Raw genomic sequence first — 24,014 nt, forward strand, 5'->3', positions numbered from 1 at the left:
GCGAAGGCGCTGTCGAGATGCGTCGAGGCGAAAAGAGATGGTTCGAGACAGACATGCCGTCGCCTTCGTGGGTCAGTTGTTGTTGTTGGAGGGAGCGAGCTGATTGGGGGTCCCGGGGTGAGGAAAGGACTCGGACGCAGTTGTCGGAGAAGAACGAAAGGCTTCGGAAGCTTCTTTGTGTCGGGAAGGGATCAACTTGAGTCCGAGCAACTCGCGTTCGATTTCTTCGGATGTCTGAGACTCCGATGCAAATAAAGTGGCGTGGCCATGTTTCTGCACGGGCTGCATGCTGCATCTAGTAATAGTCTTTTTATAGCTGGCACATGTTATCTGATCAAGGGTTTGCAACGTCGTGTGGCTGGCACTTGCCTCATGTGCTAACCAAATCTGCTGCCCTGATCTGCCCCCCTCATATGTTGCCCAAATGTGCTCTATCATTCTCGGCGCGAGAAGTGAGCTCCTCGGAAGTGGAAGAATCTGAAGGCCGTACGCCAGAGGTTGTTAGGAAGCCTTGATGGCCATATCCGCTTCAGGGTGAAGCCAGCAAAACCGACCTCTCTAGCCGTGAAGTGTGGTCCAGATACACATATCGAAACCACGTGGTTGAGTGTCTGGTTGTCTGATGGGTATGGCCCAAAGGGGTGAAGGGTTTGTTGGTGCTACTGGAAGAACATGTAAGCAAGGTATGTGATCAACGAATGAGAATGACATGCAGGCAGCTTGGATACTAAATTTCGGTTTGGGGTTTTGGAGAGCTTCGAGCAGTCTGTAATGCTGCATGTTCTTGAGTATGGCACAATTAGCCAAGTCCCGAAGCCCATTTGCCCGAGTTTCCATGGTAAAGGCATCAAGCACACGGCATTCTTCTTGCGGGGATAGAGTGATGACGCACGGGCGGCTTCCGAACGGCATATCACATGGAGCTGAACTCACCGTGTTGGGAATGTTGCGGCTCGAGTGGTCTGCTGTCATACCGTGAACCTGATGTTTCAAGTAAGGCAACTCAACTGCAATTTGTTAGATGTGCGCGACATGAAGGCTGTTGACATGAAGGCTGTGGACATGAAGGCTGTGATCCGAGAACCTGGATAGGCACTTACCTGCGAGATGACCCGACGCTGCGCTAGATCTCCGAATCTGGTCACCGTGTCCAAACATTCTCTTCCCTCCTGCCCTTGTGATCTCTTCGGCGGTTCAGAGAAAGGTCTGGTGTTCAAAGTCGAAGGAAAGCGATGTGAGGAAGTGAAAGGAAGCAATTGTAGTGATAGGATTCTCGGGATTAGTGATGTCTCTGCCGCTTGTCTTGCCGTCGCTGGTTGGTGCCTCGTGGATTTCCCGTGAAGTTGAAGTGTCACAAAGAAAAGCCATGAACGAGGCAAGTCCGGGAAGCCATGGGCAGTTCCGTCCAAGATCCCTGCCACCCCATGCTGTGTAGTTCGGCAGTAACCGCTGCAACAACGTAAGCTGCTTGCAGATGTCTGCAAGCAGCTATGGGATGACATCGGGCGAGAGCGCGATGACCCGACAGTCTGTCACCTGTCAACCCCCAAGTTCGTTGTGGCTGTACACGTGGCTGTCAACTCTTTAAAAGAACTGACCCTCGAGACTCACTACTCATCTCATCTCTCAGACGGTTAGCAAACGCCTCATTGACGAGGGAACCACCAAATCGACCGACGCTTCGATCAAGCCACCATCAAATTTCCAGCAGCCAATCTTCGTCGTTGATGGTCGTCGTTCTCTTCGGCCCTCGTTAAAGGCTTCCCTCTCTTTTCACCTCACTTAATCTCTTATCATCTCTTTTCAGTCCGTTTCATTTTCATTCTCACTTCCTCTCTCATTTCATTCCTCTTTTCCAACATTTCCAACGACTCGTCATAACACACCCGTCAACCGATCAAGATGGCATCCCGCGACCCTAAAAACAAACCCGCCGCCGCCGGCCCGGCTCCCCCGCCTAACCAGCAACCCTCCGGCGCCCCGGCCCCGGTAGCAATCATAGGCATGTCCTGCCGCCTGCCCGGAGGTGTCTCGACACCAGGGGAATTTTACCGGATGATGTGTCGCGGACGATCAGGGTGGTCCAAAATTCCCAAAGACCGATTCAACCAGGAGGCGTACAACCACCCGAATCCGGACCACAAGGGAACGTTCAACAGTCAGGGCGGGTACTTCATCAAGCAGGACTTGAGCGGGTTTGACGCGGCGTTTTTTGATGTTACGAGACGGGAGGCGGAGGCTATGGGTTAGTGCTTTCTCTGTTTTGCGTTTGTTGATCCCCGGAAACAGAGAGGAAAGAGGGAGGAAAAGAAAGTGGAAATGGGGTGGAGAGAAAAGGGGAAGAGAAAAAAAGAAATGGGGGGGAATCAGAGCAAAATAAAAGGAGACGATGGCTAACAGAAACCAAAAACAGACCCAGCCCAGCGCCTCCTGATGGAATGCACCTACGAAGCCCTGGAAAACGGCGGCATCCCGCGCGAGCACATTGCAGGTACCCGCACCGGCGTTTTCATCGGCGGGAACTACGGCGAGCACCGAGGCTCGCATATGCGGGACCTCGACACCATCCCCTCGTTCGATGCAACTGGCAACCAACCGGCTTTCTTGTCCGGCCGATTAGCATACTACTTCAACCTGCACGGCCCGACCTTCACCGTTGATACGGCTTGCTCTTCATCTCTGCACGCTCTGCACCTTGCCGTCCAGTCCATCAGAAACGGCGAGTCCGACGCAGCAGTGGTGGGAGCGAGCCACCTTATAACTCAACCGGATATATGGGTGTCCATGTCCATGCTTCGTCTCTTTTCTGACGCAGGACGGACGTACGCCTTCGATCACAGAGCCAAGTCCGGCTACTCCCGCGGCGAGGGCTGTGCAGTGATAATTCTCAAAGGCGTCGAACAAGCGCTCAAAGACAACGACCACATTTTCTCCGTCATCTCCCACAGCGGTATCTCCCACAACGGCCGCACCGTCGGCATCGTCGCCCCCTCCCCGGACGAACAAGAACAGCTTTTGCGGAACGTCTTCACAGCCGCCAAAATCGACCCGCGCGAGGTCGGCTTTTTCGAAGCCCACGGTACCGGCACGAAGAAGGGCGATCCAATTGAGGCTACAGCCATATACAACGCCGTCGGTCAGCATTTTACTAAAGACGACCCACTGTATATCGGCAGCAGCAAACCGAATGTTGGACATCTTGAGTGCGCGAGCGGACTGGTGTCGGTTATCAAAGGGGTGCTCTCGCTTTATTACGGGTTCATCCTCCCCAATGCGGATTTCGACAAGGAAAACCCGGAGATTCCATTCCAGAAATGGAACATGACGGTCGCCAAAAATCAGAAGCCTTGGCCGGCAACCAAGAAGTATGCATGCGTCAACAACTTTGGGTTTTCCGGGAGCAATTCGACGTGTATCTTGGCTGGGCCACCGATCCATCGCGAGATCGAGCTGGGCGAGCATGGCGCGTACATCACTCCGAGGCTCTTTGTGCTGTCGGCCAACGATGAGCAGGCGCTAAGGGCGAGTATCCAGGAGCTGGGTATCTGGCTGGAGCAGCATGCCGAGTTGTATCAGACTACCATGCCGCGGAATCTGGCGTATACGCTCTGCCAGCGAAGGTCGCATTTCCCGTGGAGGGTGACGATCGTTGAGACGATTTGTTCTGGTCTTGCGGGATCGCTAAACGGACACGACCTCACTCCCATGCGCGCTTCGTCAGAACAACCACGGCTGGCATTCATCTTCACCGGCCAAGGAGCGCAATGGTATGCCATGGGCCGCGAGCTCTTGCAGACCCATCCCGTTTTCCTAAAGGCTATCAAGCGAGCCGATGAAGCTTTGCGAAAGGTGGGCGCTGATTTCTCCATTTACGAAGAACTCACACGGGACAAGGAGACGACCAAGGTAGGGCAGGCGCACATCTCCCAGCCCATCTGCTCCGCTGTGCAGTTGGCGTTGGTAGACCTGCTGGACTCATTCGGCATCAAGCCCGGTGCGGTCACGGGCCACTCCTCCGGCGAGATCGGTGCCGCGTACGCAGCTGGCGCGCTGACCTTTGAAGGAGCGATGGAAGCCGCTTACTACCGCGGCCAAATGATTGTCGAGCTGAAGAAAGCGCACCCCGAACTCAAAGGCTCCATGCTTGCCGTGGGCTCAGGTGCCCAAGACTGCGAACCTCTTCTCCAGCAGATCAACACCTCGGGATCCAAAGCGGTAGTGGCTTGCGAAAACTCGCCCTCCTCCACCACCATATCGGGCGACGAAGCCGCCGTCGACCGGGTCGCCGAGCTGTTCCAGAAGAAGGGCACCTTCAACCGCAAGCTCTTCGTCGACGTCGCCTACCACTCCCCGCACATGGCCTTGATCGCCGACAATTACCTCCGAGCCGTCTCGCACATTCAGCCGCCTGATTCGCGTTCCTCTTCAACCGTAGAGTTTTACTCCTCCCTGCACGCCCGCCGCCTATCCTCCCTCTCGGAGCTGGGGCCGTCTTACTGGGTCAACAACCTCACGCAGCCCGTCCGCTTTTCCACAGCGTTGCAACACCTCATCTCCGGCTTCCGGCCGGATATCCTGCTCGAAGTCGGTCCCCATGCGGCGTTGAAAGGGCCGATAATGCAAACCATCAAGTACCTCTCTTCTCCTTCCCGCGGCACTTCCCCTTCTACCTCCAAGCCGTCCTCCGGGACTCCCTCCCCGAGCGCTGCCAACATCGCTGCAACAGCCACCAAGCTCACCTACCTCTCTGTCCTCGACCGCTCCAAGTCCGCCGCGCAATCTGCCCTCGAAGCGACCGGTGCTCTCTTCACCCGGGGCTATCAGGGGCTAAACTGGTTCAACATCAACCACAACCGGGAGGAGTACGAGCGTCCGGACTTGGTCGCGGGGTTGTACAGCTATCCCTGGTCTAGGCAGTCATATTGGACTGAGAGCAGAATTGCGAGGCAGCATCGGTTGAAGCCATTCCCGAGACATGATTTGCTGGGTGTCCTGGCAGATTGGAGTTCAGATATTGAGCCTACTTGGAGGAATGTGTTGAGTGGAAGGGACTTACCTTGGTTGAAGGATTATGCTGTCCAAGGCCAGGGTCAAAGACGGAGGATGGTCTTCCCAGCGTCAGGGTTTGTGGCCATGGTTGTGGAGGCGGCGGGGCAGCTGCATTTGATGAGGCGAGAGGGAGATGTTGGGCCGAAGGAGGCGAGCAAGTTTGAGGTTAAAGACCTGAGAGTTGAGGAGCAGTTGTGGTTGGAGGATGAGGAGAAGGAGTACGAGGTGCTGCTTACCATCCGGCCTGGCAACGATACTGGCCAGCCAGACTCATTTCGAATCAGCTCGTTTGAGCAGAGTTGCGGATGGCATGAGCATTGCACAGGTTTTGTCAAGGTTGACTCTGCCTCGCCTGTCCGCCGCCAGCCTCTCGGCTTGTCAAGGCCGCGGGCGCAGTCTCATTCCAAGACTGTAACCTTCGGCGATGACGCTGTCACCTCCGCCTCTTCCCTAGACGGACAGTCCGACTCCGCAGCTTCATCCCCCAAACCAGCTTCGTCCTCGGCCTCAGACGTTGACATTACCACCGAAGCAGACGGGTCAGCAGCCCAAGCCCAAGGTTCAACAACCCCCGACACACCCCCCTGCTCCGGGCACAGCGCCTCTGCCTCCGCTTCCCTCGACAAGAGGAAGCTCGAACAGAAGCTTGAGCACGCGAAGCCCACACACCCGCATAATCTGGAGCTTCACTCAAGCGAGACCATCTACGGTCACCTGGCTTCCGTCGGTTCTCAATACCCCAGCGATTTCAAGACTTTGATGGAGGTGCATGCGAATGAAAACACCGCCGCGGCTAACTGTGTGGTGAGAGAGACCAAGACGGAGATGCCGTTGGAGCATGAGACTGGGTATAAAATCCATCCGGCCGTGTTGGACGGGTTGTTGCAGCTCCCTTTGTTGAGTTTGGGTGCCGGTGGGCATGATAAGTCCGCTGGAACGTCGTACTTGCCAGCAGCGATCAGACATTTGAGTATCAGTTCGCGATTGAAGAAGAAGCCCGGTCAAACCTTCTGCACTCACTCTAACGTAGAGGACAGCAGCAAGGGGGGTGAAGCAAGCTTCATGATCGAAGCCTTTGCTTCCCCAGGCTCCGAGACCGCGGCGATCTCGATCGCTGGGTTGCAGTTTGAGAGTCTGGAAGCTCAGAAGGAGGAAAGTGGTGGGCCGAGGGAGTTGTGTTTCCAGGTCAGATGGGGGGAGTTGAAGGCTGGAAACAGGCCCGACGCCGATAACAGGGATGATAACAAGGCCGATATAAAAGAACCAAAGGACGAGCCCACTCGCAACATAGCAATCATAACCGAAACACCCAACCCCAACACATCTCCACTGATCAAAGCTGTCTATAACCAGATTGAGGAGCAGACAGGAAAGCAGGCACGGATCTCTTCCATACAGAAGATCGCTGACTTTTCCAACTCCTCCTTCCTGGTTCTCTCCGAACTCGACCAACCCCTCGTCAGCTCCCTCGCCAATAAGAACTCTGCTGCAGAAAAGCAATTAGACCAGATCAAAAAGCTTTTGACCACGTCGCCGGGACTGCTCTGGGTAACCCGCGGCGCAACCCGCTTCCCAACCTCCCCGAATTCCAACATGGCTCTGGGTCTGTTGAGGACGGCGAGGAGTGAAGCTTCGGCGGTTGCTGCCGCATTGGATTTGGATCCTGAATCGAGACTTTCTGCTGAGCAGCAGGCCAACTTGATTCTTCAGGCGTTCAAATTGTCTGTCCTCTCCTCCTCTTCTGCCGCAAACGACGAGAAAGATGCCGAAAGTGCAGAGCTAGAATTCGCGGAGGAGCAGGGCAAGCTATACGTCCCAAGATTGGAACCTGATCAGCGGCTCAACCTTGAAATCGCCCGCGAACTCGGTCCCTCCATCCCCTACACACAGTCTTTCCATCAAGACTCTCCCGAGGAGCTCAACGGGCTGAGGCAATTAGAACTGGCGCCCAGCCAAGGACCTAAGGGTGAGCTGGATAACCTCCACTTCGAAGACCGCCCCGAGCATGTCTTGAGAGACGACGAGGTAGAGATCCTAGTAGCGGCAAGCGCGATCACTCTCGATGATGTCGACCACATCCAGCAGGGCGCCTCCCACCACCACCGCATCGCGAGGGGCTGTTCCGGCACCGTCTCCCGCGTTGGTAAGGGGGTTCATGAGGTCGCTGTCGGCGCCAACGTCTGTGCCCTAGCGGAGGGCCGGTTCGGCACGCACGCCCGAGCAAAGGTAACCAGCGTGGTGCCGCTGAGCAGCAGCAGGATAACGCCCGAAGTAGGCGCCACGATTCCCGTTTATGTCGCTCGCGCGTGGCGCGCCCTCGTCACCCTCGGCCACGTACACAAAGGCACCAAGTTAATGATTCAGCTGTCCGGACCGACGAGCGTGGCGGCGGTGGAGATTGCCAAATCCTTGGGCGCAGATACGTGGGTGTACGTCACCAACGACGTCGAAGCCGACACGGCGCGGAAGATGGGCTTTGCGGAAGAAAGGATGTTGGATGAGCGAAGCATTTATCTCCGAAGAAAGTTCGATAAAGCCACCGGCGGGACAGGGTTCGAGGTGATCTTGACAGTGTCGGGGGGCAGGAATGAAGGCGAAAGCAAAGCCTGGCAATGCCTAGCTGACTTTGGCCGGTTGGTAGAGATCAGAGCATCGGGGACGCAGAGTTCGAGGCCGCAATTGAGCGCTAACGCGACGTTTGCGAGCATCGATATGGTCAGCTTGGCCGTGGGCAGGCCGCAGGAGATGCAAGAGACGTTGGCGGCCGTCATGCAAAAGCTGGAGAAGGGGGAGTTCCAGCCGCCGACCAAGACGCATGTTTATAAGGTGCCTGAACTATCAGCGGCGCTGGAGTGGGTGAGGGGGGGCGTGACGGTGTACCCGGTTGTGGTGGCTGCTGGAGGGAAAGATCAGGTTAAGGTATGTCATCTGGAGGAGGCTGTCAGTTTAGGCAAGTGGCTAACGAATAACAGGCAACATACCGCAAGTCGAGGGGTATCTTCCGGAGGGACGGGACTCATATCATCATCGGTGGCACCGGCGGCCTCGGTCGGTCGATGGCCAAGTACATGGCTGAGCATGGTGCCCGAAACATCGTCCTGCTGTCGAGAAGCGGCGGAGGAAGGGAGATGGTTGAGCAGCTGGAGGAGGAGATTGCTTGCCCTGATCTGAACATCCGGGTGAAGAAGTGCGACGCGAGCGATGAAAGGCAAGTGCGCGAGTTGGTGAAAGACTGCGCCCGAGAGTTGCCGAGTATTTGTGGTGTCATCCACGCCGCCATGGTTTTGAGGGTATGTGCCCCGTCCCCTCGATGAGGATCCCAGCTAACAGAACCCAGGACGTCCTCCTCGAAAGCATGTCCTTCCCTGACTTTTCCCAAGTCATCCAGCCCAAATTTGCTGGCGCCTGGAATGTGCACAACGTCCTCTCGGATACCGGTGCCAACCTCGACTACTTTGTTGTCCTCTCCTCGGCCGCTGGCATCCTGGGCTCCCGTGGCCAGGGCGCTTACGCAGCAGCCAACACCTTCCTCGACTCCTTTGTGCAATACCGCGTGCGCAACGGCCTCCCAGGCACCTCTCTCGACCTCACAGCCGTCACCGACGCCGGATACCTCGCCGAGAACGCTGAGCGGCAGGAAGACATTATCCGCAACTTTGGCAACGAGACCGTCTCGGAGCAGGAAGTCCTCGCCTTGTTGTCTGCCGCGGTCCGCGGGGTCAGCCCGCCTCAAGTCCTCACCGGCCTCAAGTTACACCTCCAGTCTGATGGGTCATGGCCGTACTATGCCTCGGACGCGCGCTTCACTCAACTCAAAGCCGACTCTCTCGCGGCCGCTGAGCGTGAAGGTCTCGTTCCCAAAGCCGCAGCGTCCCCGGGCAATGCCTTCCGGGCAGCCAAGACGGACGAGGAGGCGATTGCCATTGCGGGCCAGGGCATCCTCCAGAAGCTGTCGGATGTGTTGACGATTGACGTGGCGAACCTGGATGCGACGAGGAACATTACGGGTTACGGGTTGGATTCCCTGACGGCCATTGAGCTGAGGAACTGGATTGCCAAGGAGTTGAGGGCCAATTTGCAGATTTTGGAGTTGTTGAGTAGTGGAACGGTGAATGATCTGGCGGCGATTATTGTACAAAAGACGAGGGCCGGGACATAGATTGTACGATTGGCGCATGTTTTGGTTTGATTTTGGGACGAGGTCTTTGGATACATTTAGTTTCTGGAATTGGTGTTGTATTATAGTATGGCAAAGGGGAACATGTCATGATACCAGGAATAGACTGCCGATTTCGTTCTCCGTGTGTTGGTCCAGGAAGAAGAAGTCATGATTTGCGCTCGGGAGTTGTTATGGACAAAGATATCTCGGCCATTGGTGTTTGTTTGGTCCGAGAATCGTAATGAGCACTGGTAAAACAACAAGGAGAAGAATGGAAAGGATGGTCTTTCTAACAAAAGGTCGAGAAGAGGGAAGGGAATGCCCCGCCTGGAGGGGAAATAAAGACAAGAAGAGCACTTTGGAGTTGGGTTGGCCACGACCTGACTGCCACAGCTGGCGATGGGAGGAGAGGTGATTCAGTCTGATATTGTCGTGGGATGGTCAAGTAGACCTGAAACTGAAGTGATAAAAGTTCCAGTCAGAAAGGCGGCACATTTGTTTGGGTTGTATCATGGCATCTTGGTTGGTTGATGTCGAGTGACCTGACGAGGTTGACCAGAGAAAGTTGAACAAGTTGAAGTTGGAGCAAACAGCAATTGAGGGTGCACAGACCCCACAATTAAAAGTACCCCTGGCAGCTGTTAGTGCACTGCCCTGTTCGTACCATAATTTACCGCTACGGCAGTCACTCTGCTAACACTACCACATTCCAGGTTTCTCGGCTGGCTCCGATGACCCCGCCAATCATTTAGCACGTACCTCTTTGTCTCTCCGACCAAGCAAAACACAGAACAGCCATATCACGAGCAATAGACGACGGACCAAGCGCCCGAACAAACAGACCATCTGAAACATGAATCTGTGCCCAATGATTTCCGTTTTTAGGTGTCGGCAACATCCCCTTCCATGTTGAGGTCGTGAGGACCAAGGCAGCCCCGGGTCAAAAGACTCCCGTCAAGAGGCCGCCGTCAAGGTTTCAGAGCCACCGGCACTTAACAATATCCACTGTTGTCCGCTGTTTCAAACAGTGGGCTGGGCTGCTCCAGTTCAACTCCAGCAACTCCAGAGTCCAGTTGCACCTCCGGTCTGTTTCCGACTCGCGATAATTTAGGACAACCACGATCCCAACCCGACCCGACTGCCCTTCTGACCAGCCACCGTCGTCACCGTTCCCGTCTTTTCGGCACCCGACCAAGACACAGCCCCCGCGGCTACCCCTTTTGGTTGAACCACACGACAGTTCCACGACAGCATCACAACACTTGTCCTGCTGACAGGCAAGCAAGATATTAGTTTGGATTACAAGAGTTGGGAATATCCACGACATCACTTTACAACATCTCTCGAACCGCATATCGCATCATCATAAACCGCACATGGCCGCCCGACCCCACGTGGAAGCGAGGTCTCTCTCGACACTCAACTCCCTCGCCGCCAACCCCCCGCAATACCCTCACAGCGCCGATGTCAAGGAGTCGTTGACCTTGTACATATCACGAGTCCCCGGGAGTCGAGGTATGCCCCCATTCCCATATCCCCCCCTTACCTTAGTTATCTCTCGTTAACAAGCCGGGGAACAGATGTCATCCTTTCCCCCTTCCGTCCGCAGCGCAAGAACGTGACGGTAGAAGACATTAACAATGCCCTCTACCTGATACACCTTGACCTGCCCACGGACGAGCTCCTAGTCGAAAATACCCGCCCGAACGAGACATCCACTGCCGCATCGCCTCGAACTAGTGGTGAGAGCGCGAGGAGTGTGATTCCCCGGAAACCGTTACCGCCTAGTGCCCGTGTTGAGATTCCGACTCCGAGACAACCGCCCGCGACCGCCTCTGCGACTCAGAACGAGAACAATGCGCCGAAGAATACGGGGCCGGTACCGACCAGATCGCCCTCTGTTAGACGTACAAGCTCTGTTAGACGTACAGGCTCTGTTAGACGCCCACAAGCCCCGGGTTTGGAGAGGGTTGAGCGGGCTGTAGCTGCTCAGGCGCCTGTTGCTGGGAAAGATGGATACACACCGAACCCGATGTTCCAGCCCAGCCTAGTTTCTGAACCGCCTTCGAGACCGGCACTTCAGCTCCCTCCCCCGGCCGAGAACCTAGCAGCCATGCGCCGCTCCTTTGGCCCACGACCACAGACCGCTTTGACAATCCCCGAGGAGCCGGTCGTTAGCCCTGGGACCACCACCCCGACAAATAACCGACCCATCACACCTACTGATCAGACACTTTACACTCCCACTTCCAACGTCCCCCGACCCGGCGATGGGATCCTCTCCCCCTCTACGGTCACCCGTGCTCGCGCCCCCAGCAACTCGAAACTAGCAGCAACAATCCCTTTCACCCTCACACTCATCCGGCGGGATCCTTCGACCAACCTCCAGTGGAACGTGGGCAAGATCTCTTCGTTTGAGACGAACATACCTACTCCGGAGTCTGCGCATCCGGATCTTGGTGAGCCGCACGATGCGTCAACCACTGAACAGCCGCCACCAATTGCGACGCAGTTGATCGATGTCCACTTGGAGACCTCGGGGTATGCAAAGTATAGGGGGATGCCCAGCCGCGCGAACATTGAGGCTTTGCGGCCGACGTCCCCTCAGTCCTTTGCCCGGACGCTACAAGGCTTAGGGACGGGTTCGGGTAGTACAAGTGGGAATGGAAGTCTGGGAAGTCTGGGCTCAAGTGGAAGTCCGCAAAAGCAGATCATGGGTGTAGCACACAGGGAAGTTGAGGAAGGGTTTCATCGCCAGGTGGTAATGGCCTACACCAAGTCCTGGACCTCCGGTTTCAAAGGCGCTTTCAAGCGACACTCCCGGTCAGGTTCCGCCTCTGCCACCGTCGGCGATATTTCGGGACATGCTCGCCATGGCAGCTCCTCAACAATCGGCTCAGCCGACATATCGCCTAACGAACACCAAACCCCCCAATCTCCCCCACCCAACCACAACCGCCAGGAGTCTATGGGTGGTGGCCAACTTATAACCCAACCAGGTCCCAACCTCCGCCCCAAAGGCTACGTCTTCCTCTCCCCCTGGCTAGGCCGCTGCGAATTCCGCACCGGCTCCACCGGCCGCTCTCTCAAATGTCGCCACATCCTCGACGAGCACACGGGCGGTATCACACAAATCGACCCAGCCAAACTCGCCCAATCCGTCCGCGACGCGCCCACCATCGGCCAATCCCGAGGCGACTCCCTCAGCTCCGCCATAACCGGCGCCAAGCCCGTTTCCGAACTCCGCTTCAACTTACCCTCCGAACCACGCTCCCCTGGCGCCGGCGGCGAGAACAGTACTCAGACCGGATCGAAGCGCCATCGATTCACCAAGTTCCTAGGTCTAGAACCGCCCAGTTCAGAGGAGGATTACTTTGACGACGAAGATATCATGGATCTGGCACTGGGCAGAGAAGATGCGGGTGGAGGAAGCAGGGGGAAGAGAGCGAAGCTCGGGAAGCTGATTATTCATGATGAGGGACTGAAGATGCTGGATTTGGTCGTGGCGGCTAATATGGGGGTTTGGTGGAATACGTGGGAGAAGAGGTTTTGAGAGACCGAGGGGGATCTGTCGAGAGGAGGTTTGGGTGGCGTCAGTGGCATGGGGACATCGGGAGATGGAGAGGAGGATTAGAGAGGGAAAGAGGGCTCTGTCGAAGATGGTAGTTTTGGTAGGGGGGTGGAAAGGTTAGGAGGAATGGGATGATGGAGGAGAAGACCGAGTTTGGTGGGTGAGGAAAGGAAACAGTACATAGACAGCATGGCATAGATAAGATACCCATAACGTAGCATGGTCAGAGGTAGCATGGCATGATGGATGAATTATGACTGATGATTTGAGCTGGAAATGTCTTTTCATTGCCGGTGATTTCTATGGCGACCCTGATGCTTGTTTCTTATTTGGTGGCAGAGGAGACAGAACATATCGTCTCCGAACTAGAGTAGGGGTATAGCATAGGCACATTCAGCCGGCAACAAAACACCAAAGGTTAACCATGGCCAGGGTTTTAATTACTTCCTGGAAAGATGACCAAACATGGACCTACCATGGCATAATTGGTTTCAACGTAGCTGCTTTTCAAGTAACAGCAAAAAAGGAGCAGCTTCCGACCCGAATGAGACTTGGTTGTCATTCGCAGCTCAAGAAACGTGATGCAATTTCCAGGAAAAACATTACTCAACCTCCAAAGCAGTTGAGCACCTCCAAGACATCACCAGCTCAGTCGAAGAAGGGAAAAAACTAAAAAGGCAGAGCAGGTATCGCGACTCGAATAAACATACCGACGCAACAAGTAAGACATGCCGAAGACTAGCAAAAAGGAAGAAGCTCATCGTCAACTAGAGGGTTCGAACCTCTGCGGGCGAACCCAACAGATAGCTGAATAATGATGGTTATTCAAGTCTGTCGCCTTAACCACTCGGCCAAGTTGACAAGTGGATGAGTGTTGTTAAACAGGTCAGAAAGGGGAGTTAATATGGGGGAAGCTACCAGTAGTACCAGCGGGTTGGGTTTGGAGCTTCAAAGTGGGGTCAACTGGTAAGCTTTGGTGGGGAACTAATCGCGATAAGATACGCCTGGATCACGTGCCTCCTCATGCCTTCGCGACACAGCTCACCGGCCGCAGCCAATTGCAGCTCAGCCTTTCCAATCCACTGTGCTGTGGCTCCCAAGGCTCTGGAAGTGGACTGTCGGCGATACTCCAAGCACAGGGATCCATCGACGACCGACGTCAAGTTATCGCAGCCCGGGGATTGTGCTGAACGTCGCCTCCATCCGTCAGGTTCGTGCGCTGTCTCCGCTTCCCTTGAACTACTTCGATCCACTCTATGATACCGTCCCGATTTGGTTCTGGTCGTTACCAACGGAACTGAAGTTCGAAGCCGAAACAGAAACGACATCGGGGTGCAAGTTGTCGCAGTCGCAAGCGCAGAGCAGTGTACAGTATTAACTTGCGACATCAAACCAGGCTCGCGACGACAACCACTCCTCTAATATCACCCGGCGCAAACGAAAGTACCTAGCTGCCGTCACCCTTCCAATTACCAACCTAATCACCACCACCACCACCACCACCCACCGTCTTCATCACAACCAACCGCCACCATGCTCACCACCACTGCTTCTTCGGCCGCGGCCGTCGCGCGCCAACTTACCACCCGCCGAGTCATCGCCCCATCCTCCTTCTTCGTCGCCCAAGCCATCCGCACCTACGCAACCCCCGCCGGTCCGCCGCCCAAGGGCTTCCGCATCCCGACGCCCAAGACTTGGGACCAAGAGGAGGAACACGCGCTGGACAAGAATGGACGGTACTTCCTTTTGACCGAGATGTTTAGGGGCATGTATGTGGCTATGGAGCAGTTTTTTAGGCCGCCGTAAGTTTTGCCTGTCTCTTCCTCTTTGTTTTTCCGGGTGGCTTTTTTTTAGAGGTGGGGGGAGGATTGGGAAAGATGGAGGAAGATGGTGACGAGACGAGTGGGAGTCAAAGAGTGGTGGTGCAAGATGTGGGAGGGAGGATCTGTGGTGAGGTTTTGTGGGCAGGATCCACGACGTGACAAGTATCATGACTCGCGCACTGGAGTACGGGTTGCGGCTCTGCGGCTGCTCGGCTGGTTGCTAAGCGCGCTCGTACATACTGTGCTGCTCTGCTCCTCCGCTCTCCTCATCACCACGATCAACAGAGCTACCTACTACGACTGCCACTTCCAAAAAATATACTAACACCCCATCCATCTAGGTACACAATCTACTACCCCTTCGAAAAGGGTCCCATCTCCCCCCGCTTCCGCGGCGAGCACGCTCTGCGCCGCTACCCCTCTGGCGAAGAGCGCTGCATCGCCTGCAAGCTCTGCGAGGCCGTCTGCCCTGCTCAGGCCATTACGATCGAGGCCGAGGAGCGCGCCGATGGAAGCAGAAGGACGACCCGCTACGACATCGACATGACCAAGTGCATCTACTGCGGGTTCTGCCAGGAGAGCTGTCCCGTGGATGCGATTGTGGAGAGTCCCAATGCCGAGTACGCGACGGAGACGAGGGAGGAGTTATTGTATAATAAGGGTGAGTTTTGCGTCCCGGCGTTGTTGTGGTAGCTTGAGTGAGGTCTTGGTGTCTTTATGCGATGATGCTATGGGGAGACACTGGCGAGTATGACATGTGCTAACACTATGGGCGAACAGAGAAGCTTTTGGCCAACGGAGACAAGTGGGAGCCCGAGTTGGCGGCTGCTATTAGGGCTGATGCTCCTTACAGATAAAGGGGTTTCATTTTGAGGACCGGCTAACAGGACGGACGATGAGGACGGATATTCTTTTTCGTTGTTGCTATGCTAGAGCTTCGGGACCAGCAGTTTCGGACGGGTTGCGGTATCAACAGGACGCACCATGTGTTATAGAAGGCAGGCAGGCAGGCAAACAAGGCTGTAGACACGTTTGCGGTTAACCTCAAAATCGCCTTTCATCATTCCATCTTGGTGTATGAAAAAGGGGCATGTGTCAGGCTGGTAGACTGTTTGCTGCAAGGCTGATTGTACAATTACCATCTGTAAGATACAGTACAAGCTGACATCGTCATGAACTCCATTCCATCGTATCCATCAACCAGGATTACCCGCCTAACAGCCGAGTGGAGTGATTCTGCCCGTGGGGTGTTAGTGGAGTATCTGCTTGACACATTTCTCCGCAGTGGAATTCCATGTCCGCAGTCGTCCGCAGTGTGCAAAAAGGTACCAGGGCGACCAGCACGTGACTCAAGCAAGAAGCTTCCATGGCTTGCGGGGACGGGAACATCGAGGTACGGAGGTACCTTGTACACGCTGGAGCTCCAGAGGTTAGCTTGGCCGCCCGCAGTGCCCGCACCCACCGGCTTCCCGCGCCCGGCGTAGTAGGCGAGAAATTTATCATCATCATCGCTGATTCCAGCCAACCACGGCCCAGAAATCCACCTCCAGCTAGAGAAACCCGCAACAACCTCGTCCGAGAACCACCGAGCCAGTACAGTAGCGTCACTCATTTTCGGCCACAGCCTTTGTCACCCGCCAACCACACAACACCCGACCCGACCACGCGCAATTGACTGTCATTAATAAAACATCAGCCAAAATGTTCCGCACCGCCGCCCTCACTGCCGCCCGCGTGGCCCGTCCCGCCGTCGCCTCCGCCGTCCGCGTCGCTGGTGTTGCCCGTCCCGCCGGTGCCTTCGTTGCCGCCGTCCCCAAGGTCGCTGCCTTCCAGGCCGTCAGGTTTTACAGCGCCGGTGGTCACCTCAAGAAGGAGGAGGTCTTTAGCAGGATTGCGCAGGTGTTGAGTGGATTTGACAAGGTGCGTTTACACTCTTCTCGACAGGATATGCACAGAAGACAAGCAGAGAGAGGGATGAGGAGGGGGGGAAGGAGGGGAGGGGAGGGGATGGGATACAAGAGAGGGGAGAAGAAGAAGCATAGCGAGCACAGGAGGTTGTCTAGGGGGCATACATAACGCGAAGACAAGAGGAGGGAGCAGCGTGTGGAAGAGCATCATCACAGGCACAGGCGAAAGAGCCCGGAAACAAAACACAAACGGAGGAGGAATAAGGAGATGCAAAGAGCATAAGGCTGCGCAGAAAAGAGAAGGAATACGTTGAAGAGCACTGCGCGCTCCACACGCTGCGCCATGGCCGGTGTTATCGGGAGCAGCTTGGGAGCTCTTCGGATGTGTTGTTGCCTTGCCGGCTGGTTCTGCTCGGATGATGGTCTCGCCTCGCTTCCTCTTGCTATCTTCCTGGTCAACTTTGTGTCCCTCCCTCTTCTTCAGAAGCTCCAACAGTCTCGTCTTCACAGCTATTATCAGGACCAAGCTAACATCTACTTTCCAGGTCAACGACCCCAAGAACGTAAGTACAGGCGCAACCACCAATATCCCGCCTTGCCCTCCCGGCCTGGATGGATGTCTGGACGGAAAGACGAGAGGAGCAAACCGCAATAACAGATGCGATGGAACGAGAGATAAGAAATACATGGATGAGAGATTCTGACACAAGCTTGCGCCCCACAGATCACCGAGACCGCCCACTTCGCCAACGACCTCGGTCTTGACAGCTTGGACACCGTTGAGGTTGTTATGGCTATTGAGGAGGTATGATACTCTCCCTACTTTCCCTTGCTTATTCTTTCCTAAACTTGTCCTATTCCGAATCCCAAACCTGCCCTCTTCCCTCTTCACTGCTGTTGGGGTTGGCGAGTGTTTTGCAGGAGTGGAGCAATATCATTCATAGATGAGACACGATGCTAACAAAACACGCAAAAACAGGAGTTCTCCATCGAGATCCCCGACAAGGACGCCGACCAGATCCACTCCGTCGACAAGGCCGTCGAGTACATCCTCAGCCAGCCCGATGCCAACTAAATCCTCTGTTCCGTTCCTTGTTCGAGCGTTTTAGAAACCCCACTTCCGCAAATATAAAGCATACTTCTCCCTATCTACCTACCTTACCTTCTACCTTATTCTTAACCAGATCGATTCGAAACATTTGTCATTGTTTGAGATTCGATTCGATCTGTGTACCATACGAAACTTAGAACTTGAATGAAGAAGAGATGACGGATGGAACGGAATGTTATGATGGTTCGGGCTAGCTGTGAATGTGGGCGGGGGTGATGTTGATGTCAGGGTGGGTTGTGGTCATATTGGGATGTGGTGAAGAGGTCAATGTGGTACGATGAATATAGCGTGTCGTCTGTTGTGTCATGGTGGTAAACATCCGTACATTACCCCCTTTCTTACGTGAAGCGAAAAAAGCGAGGAGTAATGGATGCCTCTGGTGTGGCTGCCTGCCGTCGAGTTGAGAAGCTGGTGAGAGTTCCAGACTGAAGAGAACGGGTTCTTGTCGGAACTACCTACTACCTACTGTTGGGAAATGTAACGCTCGCAAGGTACTCAAAGCCAGCATCGATGTATCCCATCATCACCATACTCTTCCTCCGAGCCCCATGAGCATCAGATGGATATCCAAACGACCTCGTGTCCCCCCTCGAACTCAGCATACCAGACCAGTGGCAATGCCTCTGTCTACTCTCATCACTCACTCACCAGCTCTTCGGTTTATGCCCATATCTGAGGAAGTCTCGAATGCAAGTGTTTCATACCTACCTAAATTATCACATATTCCAATTTCATCTCATCATCACCAAATACATTCTTCCCCGAGCCATGTACATACACCCTGATCGGGAACCGTTCTCTCGGGATAAACGCACGAACGGACAAACGCATGAACAGGCGAGCAGGAGAATAGCAACACTTTTGAGTCGACCCTCCAAACATTGATGATTTACACGAATTCAGATATCGACTTGTATCAACCTTTTAGTGCAGCATAGGTTGGATGGAGGTTGATGGTAAAAATACGGATGCGGTATATGAGTGCTGTGTACTCTGGTAGTACTCGGCGAGGAGCAAGGAACGACCGGGGAAAATCATTTTCTGGTCCGATGGAATGATGGACATGGGCGACAGAAGGCCGTATGTAGCGAATGGGTGAAGTACAGAGTTGGGTTTAACGTGGGGATGAAAAAGGAGAGGAACTTGCTCACTCGCTGGCCTGAGTTTCGCTCGATGGTTAGGAATAAGTTTGACGATCTATAAACGATATCATTCAAGACAATATTATCGCTACTTCGTGTATACAGGTAGTAGCCAAGCTTCAAAGCGAGAAAAGTGGAATCCATCAGCTACTCTATACACCATTAATCCTACACTATCACGCCTGCCATCCATATACATCATGCGAATGGCTTCAAAAGCAGGAATTGAAGAACTGTCATAACGGTTGAAACCAAGCCAATTCCAAATGTTCAAGCGCATTTTATCTTCCCCTTTCGTGATCATATCCTTCAATGTTTTGTTTTGCACGCCACCCCCCTCCGCTGAGTTGTTTTCCTATGGCCAAAAGTATGCTGTCGCTTCTCATCCAGTTTTCTTTTCCCCTCCCAAGTGCTTTTGTTTTGCTCGGTTCCATGAAAGAAAAAGAAACTGCCAGTTGTGTGTTATATCCAAACGACCGTGTGTATGCATATAAAGATGTTGAAAGTTCGATGTTGAATCGTGTAAGATCGCTGAGATGGTTGTTGTGTGTTGAATTTCCGAGTATCCGTGTAGAGCAACGGATGCCCATCGAGACAGGGTCGATTATTTCCCACCAACAGCCCCAATAGCTCCCACCTTGCTCACGCCATTCTGGCCATTCTGGCCCTTGGACTCATCGCCGTTCGCACCACCGGCCGCCAATCCGCTCCCAGCAGCGCCCGCATAACTTCCCCAAGGCGACGAAGACCCGCCGTTACCCAACGAGCCCCCATTTCCCAGCGGGCTACCGTTACGCTTCTGGTTCTGTCCCGCCTGGGTGGTGTCTTCCTCCTCCTCCATACTGAAGACAAACTCGCTCTGTTCCTCCTCCTCGCCTTCCTCATTATCCTCATTGATAATCGGCGTAGCAAATCTCCCGCTTGTCGAGCTGATCGAGTTGGAGCTGATGTGCCTCTGCAAGCTATCCCCCCTTTCCTTACCAATGACACCAGCCCCAGAGGCTCCATTGCGGCCCAAGTTGGGGTGAAGGCCGCGGGGGCTCGAGGAGATGACGGATGCGTCCTCGCCGATTTTGCTACGTTGGAATTGCTGAGTGAGCGCAGACAACGACTCGCCGGTGAGGCTTCCTTGGCGGTTGGAATCCTCAGATACAAAAGCGCTGGCTAGGCTTGAGTTACGCAGCGGGCTGCCAACGTGTCCAAAAGCCGAGGGCGGGTGCTTGATGCTGCGGCCAGCGATGGGCATAAAGTTGAGACTGCCGCTTCCGCCGTTGGACTCCAACTTTTCTCTCTCCTCCTCCTCCTTTTGGCGCTGGAAAAGCGATCCCCATCTGCTCGGGCTCTGAGAAATCGGGCTACCGAACTTGGTCGCGTCGAGTCCGGTAGAGTCCAATGGGGCATCGAAGCCACGAACGGTAGCGGTGCTGGATCCCCTCCTCGCGCGTTCGGCAGGGGTAAGCAGCTCATTAGCCAACTCTCCGGGTACGTAATCCTCCTCATTGTCAAAGATCAAATCAGAGTCCCAATCCCGGTCATGGGGGACGCTCTGGCTCATCAGCCTGGGCTTAGCAAACCGGGTCGAGCTGCTGTGCATCGGCCTTCTGCCAAAACCGCCGAACTCCTCACCGCCGAGGCTGGAACCGTAGAAGGCCGCCGAGGAGTGAGTGGGCGGGCTATTGGCGAATCCATCGCCGCTGAAGAGGGACTGGGAGATGTTGTCATTTCCACCAAAAGCCGAGTTACGTAGCGCACGGAGGGTGTGCGAGGTGTTGACGTCCTGGGTCACGCTCATGCCGAGGGAGCTAGAGTCCAGACCGAACTTCTCGGGAACCGAGGAGGGCCAGGGGCCGTAGCGGGCGGCGTGGGAGATGCCATTGCTGTCGAAGGAGGCGGGGAGGGGTGCGTCTAGGACTGACAGGCCCTTGGGGACGGGAGAAACGCCGAGACCGAAGCGGCCGGCAAGATCCTCATCCCGGGGGGAGCCATATGCGGTAGTGGGGTTGGAGGTATATGTGGTATCGATGGTCGGGATTCCATTGCCTCCGCTGTTTTGGTATTGTTCATCGGGATGACCGTAGGCGGAGGCGGAGTACGGGGGAACGGCGTCGGCACGGAGGAACGAGTTGGTAAGGGCGCTGTTGGATGGTTGGTGGTAAGTGTTGGGGTTCACGCGGGCACCCAAGGTGACGGGCGGGGCACCGATCGTGACACCGCCTTTGCCATAGTTGACACGGCGGCCGTCGGGCAACACGTGGATGTTGGCACACTTGGGACCGAATTTGCAGTTACCCTATAATCATGGTGGCACAGAACATGTCAGTCGTCAAGATCCAGGGATTTGGGTCTTATCGGTCATACCTTGGCAAAGTATTTGCACACCGTTTCGGCCGCGGCACTGAGGTCGTGGCTGAAGGGACACGCGGAGCCGGCCTGGCAAGCGCCCTGGCGGAAGAACTTGCACGGAACATGCGATGTGTCTGCGAAAGAGAACTCCCCGTTAGCCCACAGGCGACACTTTGGATTACTCGTTTTGGGATCCATAATGCTGTCGAGGCTGTTCTCTCGAAACCTTTACGACGACAAGGCCGAAGAAACAGCGGGGAGAAGTGCATCAGGACAACTCACTGGGCGGACTACGCGAATGATCAAATCGGTGTGCTCCTGGCAGTTGGCCGCCAGGCATGGGAGACGCAATCATGGTCGGGGCAGCACCAGGCCCTGCCAGGTTTGGGTTGATGTTGAGACTGCCAGATCGCATGTGACTGTGACTACGATAGTCGGCGGCCGCACCGTTGGTAGCGGACATGTTGTCAAGCTGTTGTCAGGCCGTTGTCAGGTCCGTCGGTTCGAGTCCGGCTGCAAAGAGGACGAGGTCGGAGGATGGTCGGAGGATGATCGGGTGGCAGGAGCCAGGAAGGGGCCCGGGCTAGGTGGCGGGTCGTAGAGGTACACTTGATGCCCGCTGCCGGCGGTCCGTTGATGTTGCCTTGGACGGTGGCGGCGGTGACGAGTTGGAAGCAACTGAACTGTCTGTTCCTGGGTTGGGCCAATGTTCAAGCCAAGGTTCTTAAGGTAGAGAAGAAGTAAGAGTCAGGATGAAGTGGTGGCAGGCAGGTGAGGTGTTGAAAAAGGATCGAGATGGCAGCTGAGGCCGGCCACTAATAGGCGGAGACGAGGCAGGTTGAGGTCGGAGTCGGGTGGCAGTCGGGGACTCGAGCTGTAGATGTACCGAGATGTATGCGGATGTCGAGGCAAGGTAAGGTACCTTTAACAAGTTAACTCGGCTCGGCTCCGATCGCATCGAAGGGAACCGGAATCGCCTGAGGGGAAAAGGATGGAATTTGGGCGGTGGAGGGGCGGCGGCCCGATTCTGGTCGCCAGCCAGTAGGGAATGATGCTGTTAGTGCAGTGCGCTTGCTCGGTTCAGGCGTTGGCTTCGGTTGTTAGTGATTTGGTGGCCGACAACGGCCATTCGTTAGCGCACTCGGCCAACTCTTACACTGCCAAGACTTGCCAGTGGACGGAGTCTAGAATCGGCCAATTGCAGTGAGGGAAGAGGGGCAACCGGCGGGGTTCACAGCTGTCGTCAAATGCCAACTCGATTTGCTGATATGAGGTACACGGTGCCTGCCAAGACTTTGGCTCCCACTGCAGGGACAGAACAAGGTTATTCAGACTTTGTCATAAGCAACTGATGTTGTTGTAATCAATCCGATCCGACATCTACGGTAGATTGGACGGAATGGATGAGGTGAGATGACAGACAGACAGTCGGTAAAACGCGTGGACAGCGATCCCCTAACGTCGATGGATATGTATTAGGGTATCATTAACGACTCCAGGTTAGAGTCGGCTTGGTCGGGTCAGCCGAGTGATTTCGGGTTGATCTCTCACTTTTCAGCGTCTCTTGGTAGTGTAACCAGAACGCATGACGGGAGAACCGGGATTCAAGACGATGCAAGCAGACCGGCGAGAAACTATGTAAGTCAAAGGGAACAATGAAGACGGGGATGGAGCTGAATAAATGGAACCAACAGAAAGACAAGAGGTTGTTGCCTAGTTGTTGACTGGTTCGCGCCTCGTCCACTTTCCATTCCCATCCCCCCTATTTCTATAACAAGGCTGATGTCTCTGTTTGCAGTGGCAACCATCGCGAGGCATTCCCGCTCGGTCAGTTGGAGAAGGGTGTCGTACTTATTGGGTATGGTATCTCGGCTACCTTTACGGTATCTTACGCCTCCATCTCGACCACGCCAATGTTCAACTCCGCAGTATTGAATGCCACTCCCACAACCATCTGAATGCTCTGACCGTAAAGATCAGCTCAACAGGTTATTGCCTTTCGAGTTCGATAACAAGAGTATATGAGCTCACAAGAATACCAGGGAATGATGAACCGTGTACAAGTCCAGACCGCAGAGCTGAACTGGAGTTCGCTCCCTCTCCGTGCGGGGTGAGGGGAACTAATGCATTATGCCCACCCTCACCGCCGCCACTGGCATGACGGATAACCGGCCAAGGTCAATGCCCTGTGCTCAAGCTGTCAACCCGGCCTCTTGTCTCGGTGTGGTAACACTGGCCCTGGGCTCACCTGGCTCTGCTCTTTATCGAACGTCGGCACACAAGGCAGCCGGACAGGTTGATTGCACAGCTTGAAGCTCCAAGCCGTCTGACCGTGGGGGTCCATTTCTGCTTCTGTCTCACATTCTCCAAGCCGTCTTCTATGAACATCATGCTCACTTTATCCCGTTCCTCAAGCCGAGTGGCAGAGGCACTCCTCCCCGGTTGCCTGGTCCCGAATCCAGGCCAAGGCCAAGGTCAAGATAAACACGGAAGGTGTGTGTCTCGGTGAGGCCAGTGGGGAAGCACTTGGAGACTGAGAAGGATAACAAACCGGGAAGTTGCAATCGGATGGGCGCCACATGAGCGGCGTGCCTCGTCACGAGAACATTCACACTCCCTGGCTCCTTCCATGGGCGAGCCTGGGCGTTATGCACGCACTTTATCAGCTGCCTTTCCTTTTTCGGAATTTCAAAATTCCAACTTTGACGGAAATTCTTATCGAAATCAATCCCTTCCGATCCAGACTCGACATGCTGACAGCTTGACGCCTTGACTGCCTGGCGACGCATGTCTCACCCCAAGGCTCATGGCTCACAGCATCAAGCCATCACAAACACCGCGACACGCTCGAGATTCAGGAAAGACGGAGTAAATCTTCCTGACGATTATCGACAACCAGCCGGAGATAA

At 54.9% G+C, this 24,014-nt stretch overlaps 6 protein-coding genes and 1 non-coding gene across 7 annotated transcripts; 4 read left to right on the forward strand and 3 right to left on the reverse strand.

Annotated features, from left to right (window-relative positions):
- Positions 1 to 388: 388 nt before the first annotated feature.
- B0H65DRAFT_245975 (uncharacterized protein) lies at positions 389 to 1,702 on the reverse strand. The gene is made up of 4 exons (XM_062822396.1): positions 1,101 to 1,702; positions 934 to 1,002; positions 555 to 783; positions 389 to 477 (listed from the first exon to the last, which is right to left on the reverse strand). Exons 1-3 carry the CDS (start codon positions 1,500 to 1,502, stop codon positions 559 to 561), a joined length of 696 nt encoding a protein of 231 aa, XP_062681127.1. The 5' UTR covers positions 1,503 to 1,702; the 3' UTR covers positions 389 to 477; positions 555 to 558.
- Positions 1,703 to 1,902: 200 nt separating this feature from the next.
- On the forward strand, positions 1,903 to 9,208 carry B0H65DRAFT_428251 (uncharacterized protein; the record flags this gene model as incomplete). Its single annotated transcript, XM_062824746.1, has 4 exons — positions 1,903 to 2,245; positions 2,414 to 7,968; positions 8,022 to 8,339; positions 8,387 to 9,208. The coding sequence occupies 4 exons, from the start codon at positions 1,903 to 1,905 to the stop codon at positions 9,206 to 9,208; spliced, it is 7,038 nt and encodes a 2,345-aa protein (XP_062681128.1).
- Positions 9,209 to 10,345: 1,137 nt separating this feature from the next.
- Positions 10,346 to 12,781, forward strand: B0H65DRAFT_245986 (uncharacterized protein). Its single transcript, XM_062822397.1, has 2 exons — positions 10,346 to 10,723; positions 10,789 to 12,781. The coding sequence occupies exons 1-2, from the start codon at positions 10,585 to 10,587 to the stop codon at positions 12,759 to 12,761; spliced, it is 2,112 nt and encodes a 703-aa protein (XP_062681129.1). The 5' UTR covers positions 10,346 to 10,584; the 3' UTR covers positions 12,762 to 12,781.
- Positions 12,782 to 13,540: 759 nt separating this feature from the next.
- Positions 13,541 to 13,640, reverse strand: B0H65DRAFT_t311. The gene has a single exon. It is a non-coding gene; the product is annotated as a tRNA-Ser (tRNA).
- Positions 13,641 to 14,312: 672 nt separating this feature from the next.
- B0H65DRAFT_550497 (ferredoxin-like iron-sulfur subunit of mitochondrial complex I) lies at positions 14,313 to 15,459 on the forward strand (the record flags this gene model as incomplete). Its single annotated transcript, XM_062829741.1, has 3 exons — positions 14,313 to 14,581; positions 14,944 to 15,263; positions 15,383 to 15,459. 3 exons carry the CDS (start codon positions 14,313 to 14,315, stop codon positions 15,457 to 15,459), a joined length of 666 nt encoding a protein of 221 aa, XP_062681130.1.
- Positions 15,460 to 16,207: 748 nt separating this feature from the next.
- Positions 16,208 to 17,876, forward strand: B0H65DRAFT_246049 (acyl carrier protein-like protein). Its single transcript, XM_062822398.1, has 4 exons — positions 16,208 to 16,522; positions 17,055 to 17,072; positions 17,234 to 17,314; positions 17,489 to 17,876. Exons 1-4 carry the CDS (start codon positions 16,304 to 16,306, stop codon positions 17,582 to 17,584), a joined length of 414 nt encoding a protein of 137 aa, XP_062681131.1. The 5' UTR covers positions 16,208 to 16,303; the 3' UTR covers positions 17,585 to 17,876.
- Positions 17,877 to 19,366: 1,490 nt separating this feature from the next.
- On the reverse strand, positions 19,367 to 21,568 carry B0H65DRAFT_550499 (uncharacterized protein; the record flags this gene model as incomplete). Its single annotated transcript, XM_062829742.1, has 3 exons — positions 19,367 to 21,052; positions 21,121 to 21,239; positions 21,388 to 21,568. 3 exons carry the CDS (start codon positions 21,566 to 21,568, stop codon positions 19,367 to 19,369), a joined length of 1,986 nt encoding a protein of 661 aa, XP_062681132.1.
- Positions 21,569 to 24,014: the final 2,446 nt, after the last annotated feature.

Source organism: Neurospora tetraspora (assembly GCF_033439725.1).
Source record: "Neurospora tetraspora strain CBS 560.94 chromosome Unknown B0H65scaffold_5, whole genome shotgun sequence".
NCBI classification, from domain to species: domain Eukaryota; kingdom Fungi; phylum Ascomycota; class Sordariomycetes; order Sordariales; family Sordariaceae; genus Neurospora; species Neurospora tetraspora.

Coding starts and splice junctions, on each gene's coding strand:
- B0H65DRAFT_245975 (XM_062822396.1), bottom strand. CDS start 1,502: ATGTCATCCCATAGCTGCTTGCAGACATCTGCAAGCAGCTTACGTTGT. Junction 1,003..1,100: donor AGCGTCGGGTCATCTCGCAG/GTAAGTGCCTAT, acceptor ATTGCAGTTGAG/TTGCCTTACTTGAAACATCA. Junction 784..933: donor GCCGCAACATTCCCAACACG/GTGAGTTCAGCT, acceptor GCCATACTCAAG/AACATGCAGCATTACAGACT.
- B0H65DRAFT_245986 (XM_062822397.1), top strand. CDS start 10,585: ATGGCCGCCCGACCCCACGTGGAAGCGAGGTCTCTCTCGACACTCAAC. Junction 10,724..10,788: donor ACGAGTCCCCGGGAGTCGAG/GTATGCCCCCAT, acceptor GCCGGGGAACAG/ATGTCATCCTTTCCCCCTTC.
- B0H65DRAFT_246049 (XM_062822398.1), top strand. CDS start 16,304: ATGTTCCGCACCGCCGCCCTCACTGCCGCCCGCGTGGCCCGTCCCGCC. Junction 17,315..17,488: donor TTGTTATGGCTATTGAGGAG/GTATGATACTCT, acceptor ACGCAAAAACAG/GAGTTCTCCATCGAGATCCC.